The following is a 20,837-nucleotide window of genomic DNA, read 5'->3' as shown; positions in this document are numbered from 1 at the left end:
TTGCATTTAATGTCAGAACATGATTAAGACCTGAGGCGTCGAAACGCGTTGTTCTGCAGTCATCCGACTGATATGCTGTACCTGCTGGAATTTTAATATGCATTGGCACAATAAAATGGATTTTTAATGTTCCATTCCTAGCGCTGGAACTTTCTTCCCTTTTATCTTTGAGTATGGGTCTTGATCTGGTAACTGCCTTAATGAATCTCGCTACCCAATGGTTACCGGCAATGTCACATGCAAATAGGGCCCCTAAAGCTGAAACTTGCACTTTCAATGTGCTAGTGGAAAGGCCCAACTCGAGACCCCTCTGGAGGAATTCTAGGATCTGTTTTACAGGTATTCCATTCCTGATATTAAACTCACAGGTGGACAGGAATTGCCTCCAGGTTCTAGCATATATACCTGTGGTGGTTTGTTTCCTACTTTTTAGGAGTGTATTGATTACATTTTCTGAGAACCCTCTATCCCTCAATAGTGTCCTCTCAAACACCATGCCGTCAAACGGAGTCCCGCTACTTGTGGGTGGTTGACTGGCCCCTTGTAGAGGAGATCTGGAAGGTTCGGCAGTACCCAAGGATCGCCTACTGACATGGTCCTCAACCATGCAAACCAGGTCCTTCTGGGCCAGAAGGGGGCAATCAATATTACTCTTGCCCCGTCTTCCCTGATCTTCCTCACTACCAGAGGTAGAAGGTTCAAAGGCGGAAAGTCGTAAGCCAGCGAAAAGTCCCATTTTATTAGGAGGGCGTCCACTGCCAGTGGATTTTCCCTGGGATTTAGGGAACAGAAAGTTTTTTCCTTCCTGTTTTCCTTGGTGGCAAAGAGGTCCACCTCCGGTCGACCCCATTTGCGGACAATCTGATTGTAGATGTCTGAGCTTAAGGCCCATTCTCCCCGTCTTAGGGCCCTGCGGCTTAGAAAGTCTGCCTTCACGTTGTCTTTTCTGCTGATGTGGAGCGCGGTTAAAGATAGAAAATTTTTCTCTGCTATCTGAAGGAGACGTTCCGTTATCCGCATCAGGGCGTTGGAGCGGGTTCCACCTTGGTGGTTGACATAGGCTACCGCTACCTGGTTGTCCGAAAGTATCCTCACATGATGGCCCTGTAGATACATAATGAGTTTTTTAATGGCCAATTCAATCGCCAGCAGCTCCCTCTGGTTAGATGAGATCTCAGCATCAGAGTTCCACTGTCCCTGTACCACTATGTCCCCCATATGGGCCCCCCAACCCCAAGGACTAGCGTCTGTGGTTATTACGCAGGTTATCTGTACCACCCAGGGCACCCCCGAGGCTAAATTTCCGACATCGAGCCACCACCTAAGAGATGTAATAGTTGAGGGGCTTAGCAATACCTGACCCTGCAAGAAGCCCTCTAAGGTTCTGCTATTAACCCGGACGTCATTCTGAAGGGCCCTAGTGTGGAATTGTGCCCACTTGACCGCTGGGATACATGAGGTTAGGGAGCCTAACAGGGACATGGCCTGCCTGAGGGTCATGGGGGGTCTATCGATTGCCCGAAGAACCTGCTGCTGTATCTGCTGTAATTTATGGGTAACAGACACTGCTAGGTTTCTGAATTTAACAGCAAGCCTAGAAACTTCTGGACCTTTAAGGGCTGAAATCGGGACTTTTCGTAATTTATAATCCATCCGAGGTTCTCTAATCTGGACTTAGCTTTTTTAATCTGAGATAGACAATGGTCCACTCAATTTCTCACAATCAAAAAATCATCCAAGTATGGGATAACTAAGATGTCAACTTCCCGTATATGAGCCATAACCTCGGCCACTATTTTTGTAAATACCCGGGGCGCTGCTGAGAGACCAAAGGGAAGGGCTCTATATTGATAATGACGGATTATACCGTCTATTGATACCGCCACTCTCAGGAACTGCTGGAAATCTGCGTGGATGGGCACATGATAGTATGCGTCTTAAGTCCACTACCGCCATAAAACACCCTTCAAACAGCATCTTTATTGTAGAACTAATGGATTCCATTTTAAAGGTGTGTTTAACCAAAAATTCATTAAGGAAACGTAAATTAATAATCGTTCTGAATGTTTTATCCGGCTTTTGGATTAGGAATAAGGGAGAGTAGAATCCTCTTCCTCTCTCAGACTCTGGAACCTCTATCAGAACGTTTTTTTAGACACAGGTTCAAGACCTCTGCTTCTAAAGCCGCTTGCTCGAAGGGTGAAGACCTTAAGGGTGTTGGTTTAAAGGTATCCCGTGGGACTTGAGTGAACTCCAACCTGAGTCCGGTGGCTATTACATTCCGCACCCAGTCACTATTGGTGACCTGTAGCCATGCTGGGAGGAAGGATGACAGTCTACCCCCCACGGGAATTGCTAGTCATTGGTTTTGTCTTTTATGCTCTCTCGACGAGCGTCTGAACATGAAGCCCGTACCTCTTCTTCTATCCTCCCATCTGGGACGGTCTCTATTAGGTGAAGGGTTACGTCTTCTCCCTTGACCGAATCTCCTCCTATTAAACGGACGACGGTAAGATGCGGCCCAAAGGTTTGGGAATTTCTTTTTATCATCCCCGGCCTTCTCCAGTAATTCGTCCAGGACTGCTCCGAATAAATATTCCCCCTCACACGGGATAGTACAGAGTTTCGCCCTGGACTGAATATCTCCCGGCTAGCACTTCAGCCACAGGGCTCTCCGAGCCGCATTAGAGAGTCCTGCTGCCCTGGCGGCCATTCTGACTGCATCAGCCGAGGCATCCGCTAGGAAGGCTGCGCCATCCTGGATTATTGGAAGGGCCCCTAGGATTGCCTGTCTAGATGTTCCCTGTTTTAACTGCGACTCTAACTGGTCCAACCAGACCATCATGGACCTGGCCGTGCAAGTCGATGCTACTGCTGGTCTTAAGGAACCGGCTGCCATCTCCCAGGTATTTTTAAGGAAGGTATCTGCCTTCCTGTCTAGAGGATCTTTAAGGGACCCCATGTCCTCAAAGGGTAGCGAGGATTTTTTCGATGCTTTCGCAATAGCTGCATCTAATTTGGGGGCCTTGTCCCAAGTATTCATTGCTGTGTCGTCAAAGGGATATCTCCGCTTGAGGGCTGGTGGTAGCGACCCTCTTTTATCTGGCTTTTTCCACTCTCTGCGGAAGAGATCCTGGATCTTTTCGTTTAGTGGGAAGACCCTACGCTTCCTCTGCTCCAGCCCCCCGAACATCACATCCTGCATGGATAATTGAGGCTTCGGCTCCTCCACCTCCATTGTTCCTCTGACTGCTTTTACCAATTTGTCTACTCGGTCGAGCGGCAGGCAAAACCGACCAGAGTCCACTTCTTCTGAGGAGGACGAGGGAGATGAAATATGGGAGCCCTTACTTCTCCTCCACTCTGTCGAGGAATCCGACTCCACCGCGTCCTCACCCCTTACACTCTCTGGTTGGGACAGGGATCTTAGGGTTTCCTTCATCTCTGCCCTTACTATATCCCTTAAACACGCCGCTACTGCGGGCGATTCCTCCGCCACTGTCTGCTGGATACAGGGGGGACATAACTTTTTGGGGCATGAATCTGGTAACGGGCATGCACAGAGTGCACATTCCCTGTGTCTGGTTTTACTCTTAGCTTTCTTCCCCTAGAATAAAACACAGAAGGAGGCCCCGTCACTGAGTGAACATTCACGAAGATCACTTACCAGTGCCACAATCAAGTACCGGAGAATGAGGGGGATTTTTCTCAGTCGATGCTCCTGTCCGCCTAGCGGAGCTCTTATGACTGGACTGGTCACTTCGTCCCGGACGCTCCTTACTGTCACGGGCCTCTTTCTTCTTCTGTTTGACCTGCCTAAGGTCATCCAGGGGCGGCAGTGAAGATTGTCGTTGTTGCCGCCGTTGCTGCTGCTTTTGCTGCTGCTCGCACTCCATCACTTGCAATAATGTGGCCAAGGCAAGGCACCCATCTAGGGTCCTGCCTATATACCCCTCCTCCGGACAGCAGATCTCCTCCTGCCACGCCCCTCCCCTAATATGGCCCCCCTCCCCAGCTGGCGCCGCTTTCAGGCAGGGGAACCGGTGCTTATCGGCGTCCTCCCGATGGGCGCCGCCATCTTGGGTCTCCACGCCTGCGCAGTGGCGCCGCCGACCCGGAAGCGCCCCGAGGCTCCGCCTCCTGACGTCACTGCGACTCCGACGTGACCGGAAGTCATGCGGGACGCCCGGGCACTGCACTATGGAGCGCTCCCCGGCCCCAACGCTCTGCAGCCGCGCCGGCCCCCCCCCTGACCACCGCGATCGGGCTGCTGGAGTTGGGAGTCCCAGGGGGTATACTCACCGGCGCGGTCTGCTTATGGAGATGGACCTCCTCCGGACGCTGCTCCCTGCTGTCTACGCCACCGCCGTGCCACCCATCCTGGGCCGCCATGGCGTCTTCCAGGAGCTCCGCACCAGGCCGAGGTAGGAGACCCCCTCGCTACCTGTACCGGCCGGCCGGCCTGGGATCCGGTCATCTGCAGGATCCCGTCCCCTCAGGAACAGGAAACCAACTGATGCGTGGGAGCGGTGCCGCCCTTTTTGTATCTGTAGGTTTCCTGTTCCCGAAGGGCGGATCCCCTCTCGTGGTGCTGTCATGGGAGTCCGAATAAAAAAGGACTATAGCTTTCAACCTTCTTCGCCAGCTGGAGCACCCGTTTTTTTTTTGTAGAAAAAGACTCAACCCTGCGGCCATGTAATCTTTACAGGGAAATAAATAAAATTACCATTAAGAATTGCTATCCACTCCTCTTAATTCCCGAGTTGTTGGAGGGACATGCTTACTGCCAGAATTTTCACCAAACTCGATCTAAGAGGGGCTTATAATCTCACACGAATCCGCCAGGAGAGGAGTCGAAAACCGCCTTAAGAACTAGATATGGACATTTTGAATACCTGGTTATGCCTTTCAGCCTTAGCAACGCCCCTGGAACCTTTCAGCACCTCAATGATGTTTTCCAGATTTCTTGGATCGATTTGCTGTTTATCTCGATGGCATACTCATATTTTGAGATTCCTTGGAGGAGCATCGCAGACATGTCCAGTTAGTCCGGGAACGTCTACAGGAAAACCATCTCTATATCAAACTCGAAAAATGTTAATTCGAACAAACCAGAATTACATTTCTGGGATATATCATCTCCCCAGAATGTCTGAGTATGGATCAGACCGGAAGTTGACTGGACAACCCCAAAAAAATCTAAAAGACGTCCAGCACTTTATAGGATTTGCAAATTTCTACAGAAGAGTCGTTAAAAACTTAAAAAATCATTTTACCAATTACTTCACTCAAAGAAAACCAAAGCGTTTTCCTGGTCTCCAGAGGCACAAGTGGCGTTTGACAAACTAAAGACATTTTTACTTCCGCACCATTACTTGTCCATGCAAATCTTGAACTGCCATTTGTTGTCGGAGTTGACGCCTCACACTCTGCGATGGGAGCTGTTTTATCACAGCGAGTTGGAGACAAAATGCAGCTTCATCCATGTGCATTTCTTTCTCACACCATGTCAGCTGCAGAAAAGAACTATGACACTGGGAATAAGGAACTGTTAGCCATTAAAGTCGTCTTCTCTGAATGGAGACATCTTTTGGAAGGGGCCAATCATCCGGTGATCATCCTCACTGACCACAAAGATTTAGAATTTATCCGTGTAGCTAAGAGGTTGTCTGCAAGACAAGCACGTTGGGCCTTATTGTTCTCCAGGTTTAATTTTATAATTTCTTATCAGCCTGGTTCAAAAATGGCAAGGCTGATGCTCTGCCCAGGATATTTATTGAACCTCTGGAGAGATCTCAACACTGACTACCATTCTATGCCCAAAAAATGTTTTGGGAATACTGGAGAATTTTTAACGAAGATTAAAGATGGATACCAAACTGACTTTTTCCTTAACCATCCTTCTAAAGACATTGATCTTTTAAGGAGGGATTTTTGATGCAGAACCACCAAATATATGTCCCCGAATCTGCTCGACTTGAAGTTCTCAAACGTGTCCATGATTCTAAACTTGTAGGACACCCTGGAGTAATGAAAACGCAAGAACTACTACTTCAGTCTTGTTGTTGGCCTAATTGTAGGAAGCATGTGAAAAAAATAGGTTTCCTCACATTTAACATGTGCAAGGAACAAGACCCACGATCTTCTCCTCTAAGACATCTTCAACCTCTTCCAGTTCCATCTAGGCCTTGGGGATCAATCTCAATGGATTTTAAAATCCATTTATCCTTGTTGTGGTGGATCGGCTCACAAAGATGGACGATTTTATTCCAACTAAAGGGATTCCTACCACTGAACAAACCACAGAATTAGTGTTCACAGATATTTAGGCTGCATGGAATTCAAGACAATCCCATTTCTGATAGAGGTGTTCAGTTTACATCAAAATTTCAGAAAAGCTTCTGTACAGCGATAGGAATTCCTGTCAATTTGCCTACTGCCTTCCACCCACAGTACAATGGCCAGACTGAAAGAACTAACCAAACCCTTGAACAATACCTGAGCTGTTTTATTTCTTTCCTACAAGATGACTGGGTGGACTATTTACCAACAGTGGGATTTGCCCATAATAATTCCAAGCACAGTTCTACATCCCAAAGCCCATTTTTTGCTAACTATGGCTTGCAGCCGGAATTTATTCCTAATTGTCCATTGAATACTTTGGTTCCTGCTGTTACAAAAAGACTTGCAGAGATGCAGAAAGCTCAAAAAGAACTGAGATGTTACAAAGGGAAGATTACAAAGAAACAGCGGAAATACTTTGCAAAGCCTCTCATACCCTCAGCGGCAGGTTTGGCTTTCTACAAAAAAAATCTAAAAACAAATGTAGTCTTCTAAATTGGGTCAAGATCCTACTGCTGCTCTATGTACCGACCTCTGCCTATATCCTGACTACGCTACCTGATTATCCTCCCAACTATACTGCTGCTCCATATATCAACCTCTGGCTATATCCTGACTACGCTACCTGATTATCCTCCCAACTATTCGGCTGGTCCATGTACAGACCTCTGGCTACATCATGACTACGTTACCTGCTTATCCTCCCAACTACACTTCTGCTATGTGTACTGACCTCCGTCTATATCCTGACTACGTTACCTGCTTATCCTCCCAACTACACTTCTGCTATGTGTACTGACCTCCGTCTATATCCTGACTACGTTACCTGCTTATCCTCCCAACTACACTTCTGCTATGTGTACTGACCTCTGGCTATATCCTGACTACGTTACCTGCTTATCCTCCCAACTATACTTCTGCTATGTGTACCGACCTCTGGCTATATCCTGTCTACGTTACCTGCTTATCCTCCCAACTATACTTCTGCTATGTGTACCGACCTCTGGCTATATCCTGACTACGTTACCTGCTTATCCTCCCAACTATACTTCTGCTATGTGTACCGACCTCTGGCTATATCCTGACTACGTTACCTGCTTATCCTCCCAACTATACTTCTGCTATGTGTACCGACCTCTGGCTATATCCTGACTACGTTACCTGCTTATCCTCCCAACTACACTTCTGCTATGTGTACTGACCTCTGGATATATCCTGACTACGTTACCTGCTTATCCTCCCAACTATACTTCTGCTATGTGTACTGACCTCTGGCTATATCCTGACTACGTTACCTGCTTATCCTCCCAACTATACTTCTGCTATGTGTACTGACCTCTGGCTATATCCTGACTACATTACCTGCTTATCCTCCCAACTACACTTCTGCTATGTGTAATGACCTCTGGCTATATCCTGACTATGTTACCTGCTTATCCTCCCAACTACACTTCTGCTATGTGTACTGACCTCTGGCTATATCCTGACTATGTTACCTGCTTATCCTCCCAACTACACTTCTGCTATGTGTACTGACCTCTGGCTATATCCTGACTATGTTACCTGCTTATCCTCCCAACTACACTTCTGCTATGTGTACTGACCTCTGGCTATATCCTGACTACGTTACCTGCTTATCCTCCCAACTACACTTCTGCTATGTGTACTGACCTCTGGCTATATCCTGACTATGTTACCTGCTTATCCTCCCAACTATACTTCTGCTATGTGTACCGACCTCTGGCTATATCCTGACTACATTACCTGCTTATCCTCCCAACTACACTTCTGCTATGTGTACCGACCTCTGGCTATATCCTGACTACGTTACCTGCTTATCCTCCCAACTATACTTCTGCTATGTGTACTGACCTCTGGCTATATCCTGAGTATGTTACCTCCTCATCCTTCCAACTACACTGCTGCTCCGTGCACCGATCTCTGGTTATATCCTGAGTCTGTTACCTTCTTATCCTTCCAACTACACTGCTGCTCAGTGTACTGACCTCTGGCTATAACCTGACAACGATTCTGGTCGGTGATGCCCCCAGTGGTTGCAGTATGACTACTCCAACTCAGGTCATTCCTTAACAGGTAGTCATCATCACTGGTCTCCTCCTGTGTGAGGTGTTGCAGGAATAACAGCCTGAAGTCTGTAGTCCATGTCTGTCACCATTGCTGGTTTCCTTTTGTGTGTGGCTTTGCAACAATGAAAGACTGAAGTATGGATTTCACGGCAGCCACCAACGCAGGTCTCCGGTGGGAGGCTTTGCAGTAATGACAGCCTGCAGTCCGGAGGCCATGGCCGTCACCATCACTGGTCTCCTCTGAGGTGATGCTTTGAAGCAATGACAGGCTGAATTCTGAAGGCCAAAGACTTCAGTTCTCGCTTGTTTGTGGCTCTTTCTGCCTTCATTTTTGTCTTCAGCCAGTGAAATGCAGCTCGATGGGCTGAGATCTGATGAGGACTCTGCCATTGCAGAATATTACTCATTCTTTGCTTTTGCAAGATATTTTGGGTAATTGTTCATCTGTCCTGTGAAGTGTCATCCAATCATCCAAGCAGAAATTATTGCCCTGTACACACAGGATTCATCCGGCCGCTTCTGACTTCAGTCACATCATCAATGTGACCTGGTGCCATTGGCAGCCATGCATGCCCGCACTATCACTCCGTCTCCACCATGTGTTACACAGGATGTGCCAAGGATCAGGAGCCGCTCCAAGCCTTCTCCAGACTTTCTTCTTCCCATTGTCACGATTCCTCGGCTCAGTATCTTGGAAGCAGCGAGTCGACTGTTTCTCTTCCTTTCTCCGCATGTTATGGGTTCACAGCAACAGCTTCCAAATGCAAATGTCGCACCTGAAATCAGCTGCAGACCTTCTACCTGCTTAATATATGATGGATAAATTGATGGAGATAATTGTCCAATTACTTTTGGCCCCTTCAATAAGAGGCAGCTTCATATTAAAAAGCTGTAATTCTTAAACCCTTTCTCCAATCAGTATGTTAATCCCTCAGATTAAAGCTGAGAATCAGCCCTTTACACCCAGATTGGTTATAGGACTGTATTTGGCATATGTTTTGGTAAATGGCTAAATGACAAAACTTGTGTCACCGTCCAAATATTTCTGGATCTAATTATATGTATGGTACAGTGTTGGCGTGCTGGATGCCTCCTTCATGAGTCACTGTTCACCGACATATGTACCGCTCTTGCAAACATTACGAGACCACTGCACAATGTTCAGTTTGTCTGATTGTTCTCTTTATATTTTTGAGTAAAATGTAAATTGCTCTTTTATTCTATAAACTTCTGACCACATGTATCCGAATCTCCAAGCAATAAATTTTATATTTACTTTCAGAAAATGAGAAATGGTCAAAATAAAAAAAATGCAGAGAGCTTGTAGACCTCAAATAATGCTAAGAAAGCAAGTCCATAATCATTTAGGAACAACAATACTAATGTTTTACCTCAGGAAGAGTTCAGAGATCAATATTCTGTGGAATCCCCATGATTGTTAATCCCAGCTTTCCTGCGTCTTGGCTGCTTTCCTCCAGTCTCTCACACGGCTTCTGGGTGACCTTATGCCGCTCCTGGTACACATATATAAGGAGTTCTTCTTTGTCTGATGGCTTGTGACTCTCCATCTTCCTCTTGATTACATTCCAGAGGTTCTCAGTGGGGTTCAGGTCTGGAGATTGGGCTGGCCATGGCAGGGATTGGATGTGGTGGTCCTTCATCCACACATTGATGACCTAGCTGTGTGGCATGGCGCATTGTCCTCAGAGATGGGGTTACATTGCCTGAGCAGAAGGAATCAGCTGTTTTTCCAGGATAACCTTGTATGTGGCTTGATTCTTACGTCCTTCGCAAAGATTAACCTGCCCAATTCCAGCCTTGCTGAAGCATCCCCAGACCATCACCAATCCTCCACCAAGTTTCACAGTGGGTGCAAGACACTGTGGCTTGTACGCCTCTCCAGGTCTCCGTCTACCCATTAGACTACCAGGTGTTGGGCAAAGCTGAAAAATAGACTCATCACGGAAGATTACCTTACTCCAGTCCTCCAGGGTCCAATCCTTATGGTCTTTGGCAAACTACAGCCTGGCTCTCCTTTGCTTCTCATTGATGAAAGGCTTTTTTCTAGCTTTACATGATTTGAGCCCTACCTCTAGGAGCCTGATACGAACTGTTCTTGCCATGCACTTCACCTCAGCTGCCATTTGCCATTCCTTTTATAGGTCACCTGATGTCATCCTTCGGTTGCTGAGTGACATTCAAATAAGATGACGGTCATCCCGGTCAGTGGAGAGTCATTTTCGCCCTCTGCCGGTCTGTAGCGTTGTTGTACCCAATATCTGCTGCTTGACCTTGTTGTAATGGACTGCCATCTTATAAATTTTAAGGATGGAGGCAACATGATGCTGACTGTATCCCTCTCCTAGTAAAGCCAGAATTGAGCCCTTCTTTCCTCACTCAAGACTTTTCAGCTCTTTTGGCATGGTTAAAAGTTATTTTTTCATTCCTATTACTTTTGGGATATTCCCAGCACTTGTTTCGCCGTCCAGCTTGTCCTATTGCAGGAGGATTGTGAACACCACAGCAGGGTTTTATACTTTCCTTCGTTAGATAAGATTTGGTTCAGGTGATCACCTAATCAGAAGCACAATAAGTAGAATGAGGTGGACTCTGGTTGAATTCACCTGACACTGGAATGGAATGGCGGTCAGACACGGAGAGAAGCGGATTCTTATAAAACACCGCAGTGGTCTCTTAATTTTTGCCAGAGCTGTATATTACAGGGAGAGGGCAGAGCGGCGATACAGACCAGCCCAGTGCCATGTGTCTCATCTGTGCTGCTGCTCACAAGGGGGTACATACTTTCTCATACATATCTTGTAATACACTGGCACATTATAACCTTGAGCACAGAGAACAATTCACCCTTTCACCTTTTTTATTCTCAGCTGCCGGATGTCCTTCTCTGCGATCTGCTCCGTAGTGAACTGAAAAAGAAAAGAAACCTGTAAGACAGACGATTACAGACTGGAGACGCAGACCATTGCTTCAGGCTGGGTCAGGTAACCACATGGTAAACCATACTGGAGGAGTCTCCCCACTCACCATCGTGTAGGGGTCAAAGTCTTCCACATACTTCTGAAATCCCTCAATAGAAAAGACACCATGGTTAGTGTAGAGAATCCAAAGAGCGGGGGAGGGGAAGGTCAAATACCGGACAGCCGAAATCCCAGACATGTAACTTGTGAAATAATGAGGAAAGACAGGGGCTCTAAAGAGGCAGCACCCCAAGACTCAGAGGAACAGCAAACCAATAATCATTTAGGAGCCACAGCAGTCGAGAAATAAAAGCCGAGCTTTGATTGGACGATGTGAGCTCCAGTGACTGGAGCAGACAGAGATCCACACGGGAAGAAGGATCCGGACATCCAGGAGAATGAAGGAGGAAAGTGAGCACTGCAACCGGAAAGGTCAAGTGAGGGCACCCGGAAGAGCGAAGGAGCTGGACACAAGGAAGATCGAGAGAGGCAAGGGAGCATGGCACCCGGGAAAGTGCGGGAGGCAAGGGGGCAGGGTACCCAGGGAGAGCGAGGGAGGCAAGGGAGCAGGGTACCCAGGGAAAGTGAGGGGGGCAAGGGAGCAGGGTTCCCAGGGAGAGCGAGGGAGGAAAGGGAGCAGGGCACCCGGGAAAGTGCGGGAGGCAAGGGAGCAGGGTTCCCAGGGAGTGCGAGGGAGGAAAGGGAGCAGGGTACCTGGGAAAGTGCGGGAGGCAAGGGAGCAGGGTTCCCAGGGAGAGCGAGGGAGGAAAGGGAGCAGGGTACCTGGGAAAGTGCGGGAGGCAAGGGAGCAGGGTTCCCAGGGAGTGCGAGGGAGGAAAGGGAGCAGGGCACCCGGGAAAGTGCGGGAGGCAAGGGAGCAGGGTTCCCAGGGAGTGCGAGGGAGGCAAGGGGGCAGGGTACCCAGGGAGAGCGAGGGAGGCAAGGGGGCAGGGTACCCAGGGAGAGCGAGGGAGGCAAGGGGGCAGGGTACCCAGGGAGAGCGAGGGAGGCAAGGGGGCAGGGTACCCAGGGAAAGCGAGGGGGCAAGGGAGCAGGGTACCCAGGGAATGCAAGGGAGCAGGGCACCTGGGAAAGAGAGGGAGGCAAGGGAGCATAGCACCCCGGGAGAGCGAGGGAGGGAAGCAAGCATGGAACCCCGGGAGAGCGAGTGAGGCAAGGGAGCAAGGCACCCCGGGAGAGCGAGTGAGGCAAGGGAGCAAGGCACCCCGGGAGAGCGAGTGAGGCAAGGGAGCAAGGCACCCCGGGAGAGCAAGGGAGGCAAGGGAGCAGGGTACCCAGGGAAAGCGAGGGGGGCAAGGGAGCAGGGTACCCAGGGAATGCAAGGGAGGAAAGGGAGCAGGGCACCTGGGAAAGAGGGAGGCAAGGGAGCATGGCACCCCGGGAGAGCGAGGGAGGGAAGGAAGCATGGAACCCCCGGAGAGTGAGGGAGCAAGGCACCCCGAGAGAGCGAGGGAGGCAAGGGAGCAGGGCACCCCGAGAGAGCAAGGGAGGCAAGGGAGCATGGCACCCCGGGAGAGCGAGTGAGCAGGGAATGCAAGGGAGGAAAGGGAGCAGGGCACCTGGGAAAGAGGGAGGCAAGGGAGCAAGGCACCCCGGGAGAGGGAATGAGGCAAGGGAGCAGGGCACTCGGGAGGACAAAGGAGGAAAGGGAGCAGGGCACCCCCGGTAGAGCAAGGGAGGCAAGGGAGCAGGGCACCCCGAGAGAGCGAGGGAGGCAAGGGAGCAGGGCACCCCGAGAGAGCGAGGGAGCATGGCACCCCGGGAGAGCGAGGGAAGGAAAAGAGCAGGGTACTCGAAAATAGGGCAAGGGAGGAGAGCATTGTACCAAGACAGTGAAGGGAGGGTAAAAAGCAGAACACCAGGAAGGACCGTGTGAGGGAGGGAAGGGAGCAGGGCACCTGAGCAACTGAAAAGACAGAGTGAGAAAGGGAAAAGACCAGAGCACCTGGGAAGACAAAACAAGGGTGGAAGGGAGTAAAGTACCAGGAAAGACAGAGGGAGGGACAGAAAGTACTATCACAAATTGCCCAAAGGCAAAAAATATGGTCTCAGGATGTTAAAATTATGGCAAAACTTTTATCATGCTCTTCTAGAAGGAGAGGGGGAAAGATCACAGCACCGATGAGACAAGAGGGAAAGAGTCATGACACCCAGTATTACTTGTCGCTTATTTAATCGGAAGGAGGAGTTGTAGACCACCATTCGCTTTAGCATCTCCGGTTGCTGCAGAACAAAAATATTGCAGGGGCTATTATAGAGTGATAATGACCCCTTACACCGGCTACTGAGAAGGTGTGGTCAATCAATAATCAACTACTCCAGTGTTACACAAGGACATTCTACTCCATAAAAGAGAATCACAAATATGTGATAGAAGTAATCGGTGCAGAGCGACCCCACCAGAAAGGTCCCCTCAACTCCACAGTGCGACTGCACCAGACCATGCCATCTATATCTATTGAGCAATCATCACCCCCACTATGATGCCTTCATCTTCAGCCCGAACATCTATACCAATATTCAGCACTGAAGAGGTCCTGCCCTGTACGACAATCAAGATATGCCCCCAAAACAGGGAGAACCCCCACGTGCCGCAGGCACTCACCAGAGACTCAGTCTTCACTGCCGGTCTGAGAATGAAGTTGGCGTCTGGAGGTAACATGACTGGTTTAGAGGGGATGGGCACAGCTGGCCGGCGCTGGGAGGGCGGACTTGGAGCAAATTGCTGCAGTCAAAGCAGCAACAATGCAAAAAGATGCAAAATCAAAATTGCGGATGTACCCCACATACATGAAACACGCCACAAACCTCTGCACTCAACAACATGGCTGCCAGCCTCCACCTACCAGAGGACTGCTGGACGAGGACGAGATCTTACTGACGTTTGATGTGTTCCTCACGATCTGCAGTGTCAGATATAAAGCAACTAACATCAGATCAACATGGCCGACATTGCCCATTACCATGTCCTGACCTCTCAGATACAGAATGACACAACACCAATTGCACTGCAATGTACACTATTCATACATCACAAAGTCCACTATTCACACATCACTGATCGCACCGTGAAGTCAGCTATTCATACATCACTGATCGTACTGCAAAGTCCACTATTCACACATCACCGATCGCACCGTGAAGTCAGCTATTCATACATCACTGATCGCACTGCAAAGTCCACTATTCACACATCACCGATCGCACCATGAAGTCAGCTATTCATACATCACTGATCGTACTGCAAAGTCCACTATTCACACATCACCGATCGCACCGTGAAGTCAGCTATTCATACATCACTGATCGTACTGCAAAGTCCACTATTCACACATCACCGATCGCACCGTGAAGTCAGCTATTCATACATCACTGATCGCACTGCAAAGTCCACTATTCACACATCACCGATCGCACCATGAAGTCAGCTATTCATACATCACTGATCGCACTGCAAAGTCCACTATTCACACATCACCGATCGCACCGTGAAGTCAGCTATTCATACATCACTGATCGTACTGCAAAGTCCACTATTCACACATCACTGATCGCACCGTGAAGTCAGCTATTCATACATCACTGATCGCACTGCAAAGTCCACTATTCACACATCACCGATCGCACCGTGAAGTCAGCTATTCATACATCACTGATCGCACTGCAAAGTCCACTATTCACACATCACCGATCACACCGTGAAGTCAGCTATTCATACATCACTGATCGTACTGCAAAGTCCACTATTCACACATCACTGATCGCACCGTGAAGTCAGCTATTCATACATCACTGATCGCACTGCAAAGTCCACTATTCACACATCACCGATCGCACCGTGAAGTCAGCTATTCATACATCACTGATCGCACTGCAAAGTCCACTATTCACACATCACCGATCGCACCATGAAGTCAGCTATTCATACATCACTGATCGCACTGCAAAGTCCACTATTCACACATCACCGATCGCACCGTGAAGTCAGCTATTCATACATCACTGATCGCACTGCAAAGTCCACTATTCACACATCACCGATCGCACCATGAAGTCAGCTATTCATACATCACTAATCGTACTGCAAAGTCCACTATTCACACATCACTGATCGCACCGTGAAGTCAGCTATTCATACATCACTGATCGCACTGCAAAGTCCACTATTCACACATCACCGATCGCACCGTGAAGTCAGCTATTCATACATCACTGATCGCACTGCAAAGTCCACTATTCACACATCACCGATCACACCGTGAAGTCAGCTATTCATACATCACTGATCGTACTGCAAAGTCCACTATTCACACATCACTGATCGCACCGTGAAGTCAGCTATTCATACATCACTGATCGCACTGCAAAGTCCACTATTCACACATCACCGATCGCACCGTGAAGTCAGCTATTCATACATCACTGATCGCACTGCAAAGTCCACTATTCACACATCACCGATCGCACCGTGAAGTCAGCTATTCATACATCACTGATCGCACTGCAAAGTCCACTATTCACACATCACCGATCACACCGTGAAGTCAGCTATTCATACATCACTGATCGTACTGCAAAGTCCACTATTCACACATCACTGATCGCACCGTGAAGTCAGCTATTCATACATCACTGATCGCACTGCAAAGTCCACTATTCACACATCACCGATCGCACCGTGAAGTCAGCTATTCATACATCACTGATCGCACTGCAAAGTCCACTATTCACACATCACCGATCGCACCATGAAGTCAGCTATTCATACATCACTGATCGCACTGCAAAGTCCACTATTCACACATCACCGATCGCACCGTGAAGTCAGCTATTCATACATCACTGATCGCACTGCAAAGTCCACTATTCACACATCACCGATCGCACCATGAAGTCAGCTATTCATACATCACTAATCGTACTGCAAAGTCCACTATTCACACATCACTGATCGCACCGTGAAGTCAGCTATTCATACATCACTGATCGCACTGCAAAGTCCACTATTCACACATCACCGATCGCACCGTGAAGTCAGCTATTCATACATCACTGATCGCACTGCAAAGTCCACTATTCACACATCACCGATCACACCGTGAAGTCAGCTATTCATACATCACTGATCGTACTGCAAAGTCCACTATTCACACATCACTGATCGCACCGTGAAGTCAGCTATTCATACATCACTGATCGCACTGCAAAGTCCACTATTCACACATCACCGATCGCACCGTGAAGTCAGCTATTCATACATCACTGATCGCACTGCAAAGTCCACTATTCACACATCACCGATCGCACCATGAAGTCAGCTATTCATACATCACTGATCGTACTGCAAAGTCCACTATTCACACATCACCGATCGCACCATGAAGTCAGCTATTCATACATCACTGATCGCACTGCAAAGTCCACTATTCACACATCACCGATCGCACCATGAAGTCAGCTATTCATACATCACTGATCGTACTGCAAAGTCCACTATTCACACATCACCGATCGCACCGTGAAGTCAGCTATTCATACATCACTGATCGCACTGCAAAGTCCACTATTCACACATCACCGATCGCACCATGAAGTCAGCTATTCATACATCACTGATCGTACTGCAAAGTCCACTATTCACACATCACCGATCGCACCATGAAGTCAGCTATTCATACAACACTGATCGTACTGCAAAGTCCACTATTCACACATCACCGATCGCACCATGAAGTCAGCTATTCATACATCACTGATCGCACTGCAAAGTCCACTATTCACACATCACCGATCGCACCATGAAGTCAGCTATTCATACATCACTGATCGCACTGCAAAGTCCACTATTCATACATCACCGATCGCACCGTGAAGTCCACTATTCACACATCACCGATCGCACCATGAAGTCAGCTATTCATACAACACTGATCGTACTGCAAAGTCCACTATTCACACATCACCGATCGCACCATGAAGTCAGCTATTCATACATCACTGATCGTACTGCAAAGTCCACTATTCACACATCACCGATCGCACCGTGAAGTCAGCTATTCATACATCACTGATCGCACTGCAAAGTCCACTATTCACACATCACCGATCGCACCATGAAGTCAGCTATTCATACATCACTGATCGTACTGCAAAGTCCACTATTCACACATCACCGATCGCACCGTGAAGTCAGCTATTCATACATCACTGATCGTACTGCAAAGTCCACTATTCACACATCACCGATCGCACCGTGAAGTCAGCTATTCATACATCACTGATCGCACTGCAAAGTCCACTATTCACACATCACCGATCGCACCATGAAGTCAGCTATTCATACATCACTGATCGCACTGCAAAGTCCACTATTCACACATCACCGATCGCACCGTGAAGTCAGCTATTCATACATCACTGATCGTACTGCAAAGTCCACTATTCACACATCACTGATCGCACCGTGAAGTCAGCTATTCATACATCACTGATCGCACTGCAAAGTCCACTATTCACACATCACCGATCGCACCGTGAAGTCAGCTATTCATACATCACTGATCGCACTGCAAAGTCCACTATTCACACATCACCGATCACACCGTGAAGTCAGCTATTCATACATCACTGATCGTACTGCAAAGTCCACTATTCACACATCACTGATCGCACCGTGAAGTCAGCTATTCATACATCACTGATCGCACTGCAAAGTCCACTATTCACACATCACCGATCGCACCGTGAAGTCAGCTATTCATACATCACTGATCGCACTGCAAAGTCCACTATTCACACATCACCGATCGCACCATGAAGTCAGCTATTCATACATCACTGATCGCACTGCAAAGTCCACTATTCACACATCACCGATCGCACCGTGAAGTCAGCTATTCATACATCACTGATCGCACTGCAAAGTCCACTATTCACACATCACCGATCGCACCATGAAGTCAGCTATTCATACATCACTAATCGTACTGCAAAGTCCACTATTCACACATCACTGATCGCACCGTGAAGTCAGCTATTCATACATCACTGATCGCACTGCAAAGTCCACTATTCACACATCACCGATCGCACCGTGAAGTCAGCTATTCATACATCACTGATCGCACTGCAAAGTCCACTATTCACACATCACCGATCACACCGTGAAGTCAGCTATTCATACATCACTGATCGTACTGCAAAGTCCACTATTCACACATCACTGATCGCACCGTGAAGTCAGCTATTCATACATCACTGATCGCACTGCAAAGTCCACTATTCACACATCACCGATCGCACCGTGAAGTCAGCTATTCATACATCACTGATCGCACTGCAAAGTCCACTATTCACACATCACCGATCGCACCATGAAGTCAGCTATTCATACATCACTGATCGTACTGCAAAGTCCACTATTCACACATCACCGATCGCACCATGAAGTCAGCTATTCATACATCACTGATCGCACTGCAAAGTCCACTATTCACACATCACCGATCGCACCATGAAGTCAGCTATTCATACATCACTGATCGTACTGCAAAGTCCACTATTCACACATCACCGATCGCACCGTGAAGTCAGCTATTCATACATCACTGATCGCACTGCAAAGTCCACTATTCACACATCACCGATCGCACCATGAAGTCAGCTATTCATACATCACTGATCGTACTGCAAAGTCCACTATTCACACATCACCGATCGCACCATGAAGTCAGCTATTCATACAACACTGATCGTACTGCAAAGTCCACTATTCACACATCACCGATCGCACCATGAAGTCAGCTATTCATACATCACTGATCGCACTGCAAAGTCCACTATTCACACATCACCGATCGCACCATGAAGTCAGCTATTCATACATCACTGATCGCACTGCAAAGTCCACTATTCATACATCACCGATCGCACCGTGAAGTCCACTATTCACACATCACCGATCGCACCATGAAGTCAGCTATTCATACAACACTGATCGTACTGCAAAGTCCACTATTCACACATCACCGATCGCACCATGAAGTCAGCTATTCATACATCACTGATCGCACTGCAAAGTCCACTATTCACACATCACCGATCGCACCATGAAGTCAGCTATTCATACAACACTGATCGTACTGCAAAGTCCACTATTCACACATCACCGATCGCACCGTGAAGTCAGCTATTCATACAACACTGATCGTACTGCAAAGTCCACTATTCACACATCACCGATCGCACCGTGAAGTCAGCTATTCATACAACACTGATCGCACTGCAAAGTCCACTATTCACACATCACCGATCGCACCGTGAAGTCCACTATTCACACATCACCGATCGCACCATGAAGTCAGCTATTCATACAACACTGATCGTACTGCAAAGTCCACTATTCACACATCACCGATCGCACCATGAAGTCAGCTATTCATACATCACTGATCGCACTGCAAAGTCCACTATTCATACATCACCGATCGCACCGTGAAGTCCACTATTCACACATCACCGATCGCACCATGAAGTCAGCTATTCATACAACACTGATCGTACTGCAAAGTCCACTATTCACACATCACCGATCGCACCATGAAGTCAGCTATTCATACAACACTGATCGCACTGCAAAGTCCACTATTCACACATCACCGATCGCACCGTGAAGTCAGCTATTCATACAACACTGATCGTACTGCAAAGTCCACTATTCACACATCACTGATCGCACCGTGAAGTCAGCTATTCATACATCACTGATCGCACTGCAAAGTCCACTATTCACACATCACCGATCGCACCATGAAGTCAGCTATTCATACAACACTGATCGCACTGCAAAGTCCACTATTCACACATCACCGATCGCACCATGAAGTCAGCTATTCATACAACACTGATCGTACTGCAAAGTCCACTATTCACACATCACTGATCGCACCGTGAAGTCAGCTATTCATACATCACTGATCGCACCGCGATGTCCACTATTCACACATCACCGATCGCACCGTGAAGTCAGCTATTCATACATCACTGATCGCACCGCGATGTCCACTATTCACACATCACCGATCGCACCGTGAAGTCAGCTATTCATACATCACTGATCGCACTGCAAAGTCCACTATTCACACATCACCGATCGCACCGTGAAGTCAGCTATTCATACATCACTGATCGCACCGCGATGTCCACTATTCACACATCACCGATCGCACCGTGAAGTCAGCTATTCATACATCACTGATCGCACCGCGATGTCCACTATTCACACATCACCGATCGCACCGTGAAGTCAGCTATTCATACATCACTGATCGCACCGCGATGTCCACTATTCACACATCACCGATCGCACCGTGAAGTCAGCTATTCATACATCACTGATCGCACCGCGATG

The 20,837-nt window shown here is 48.0% G+C and overlaps 1 protein-coding gene across 7 annotated transcripts in view; it reads right to left on the bottom strand.

Annotated features, from left to right (window-relative positions):
* The window catches only part of USH1C (USH1 protein network component harmonin), a 270,528-nt gene that overhangs the window by 72,487 nt on the left and 177,204 nt on the right, over nt 1-20,837 (bottom strand). For 2 of the 7 annotated variants that reach the window (XM_073564288.1, XM_073564290.1), the window contains exons 19-22: nt 14,275-14,331; nt 14,034-14,153; nt 11,475-11,516; nt 11,303-11,356 (exon numbers count right to left, since the gene is read on the bottom strand). In XM_073564288.1, the coding sequence (XP_073420389.1) occupies nt 11,303-11,356; nt 11,475-11,516; nt 14,034-14,153; nt 14,275-14,331 (273 nt within the window). The remainder of the gene's footprint in view (nt 1-11,302; nt 11,357-11,474; nt 11,517-14,033; nt 14,154-14,274; nt 14,332-20,837) is intronic. The other 5 variants (XM_073564289.1, XM_073564291.1, XM_073564292.1 and 2 more) reach the window with 5 other exon arrangements.

Source organism: Dendrobates tinctorius, unplaced genomic scaffold (assembly GCF_039654945.1).
Source record: "Dendrobates tinctorius isolate UK_male_01 unplaced genomic scaffold, ASM3965494v1 ptg000445l, whole genome shotgun sequence".
NCBI lineage: Eukaryota > Metazoa > Chordata > Amphibia > Anura > Dendrobatidae > Dendrobates > Dendrobates tinctorius.
Note: the sequence above shows the minus strand (reverse complement) of the source record. Positions and strands in the feature narration are given on the sequence as shown.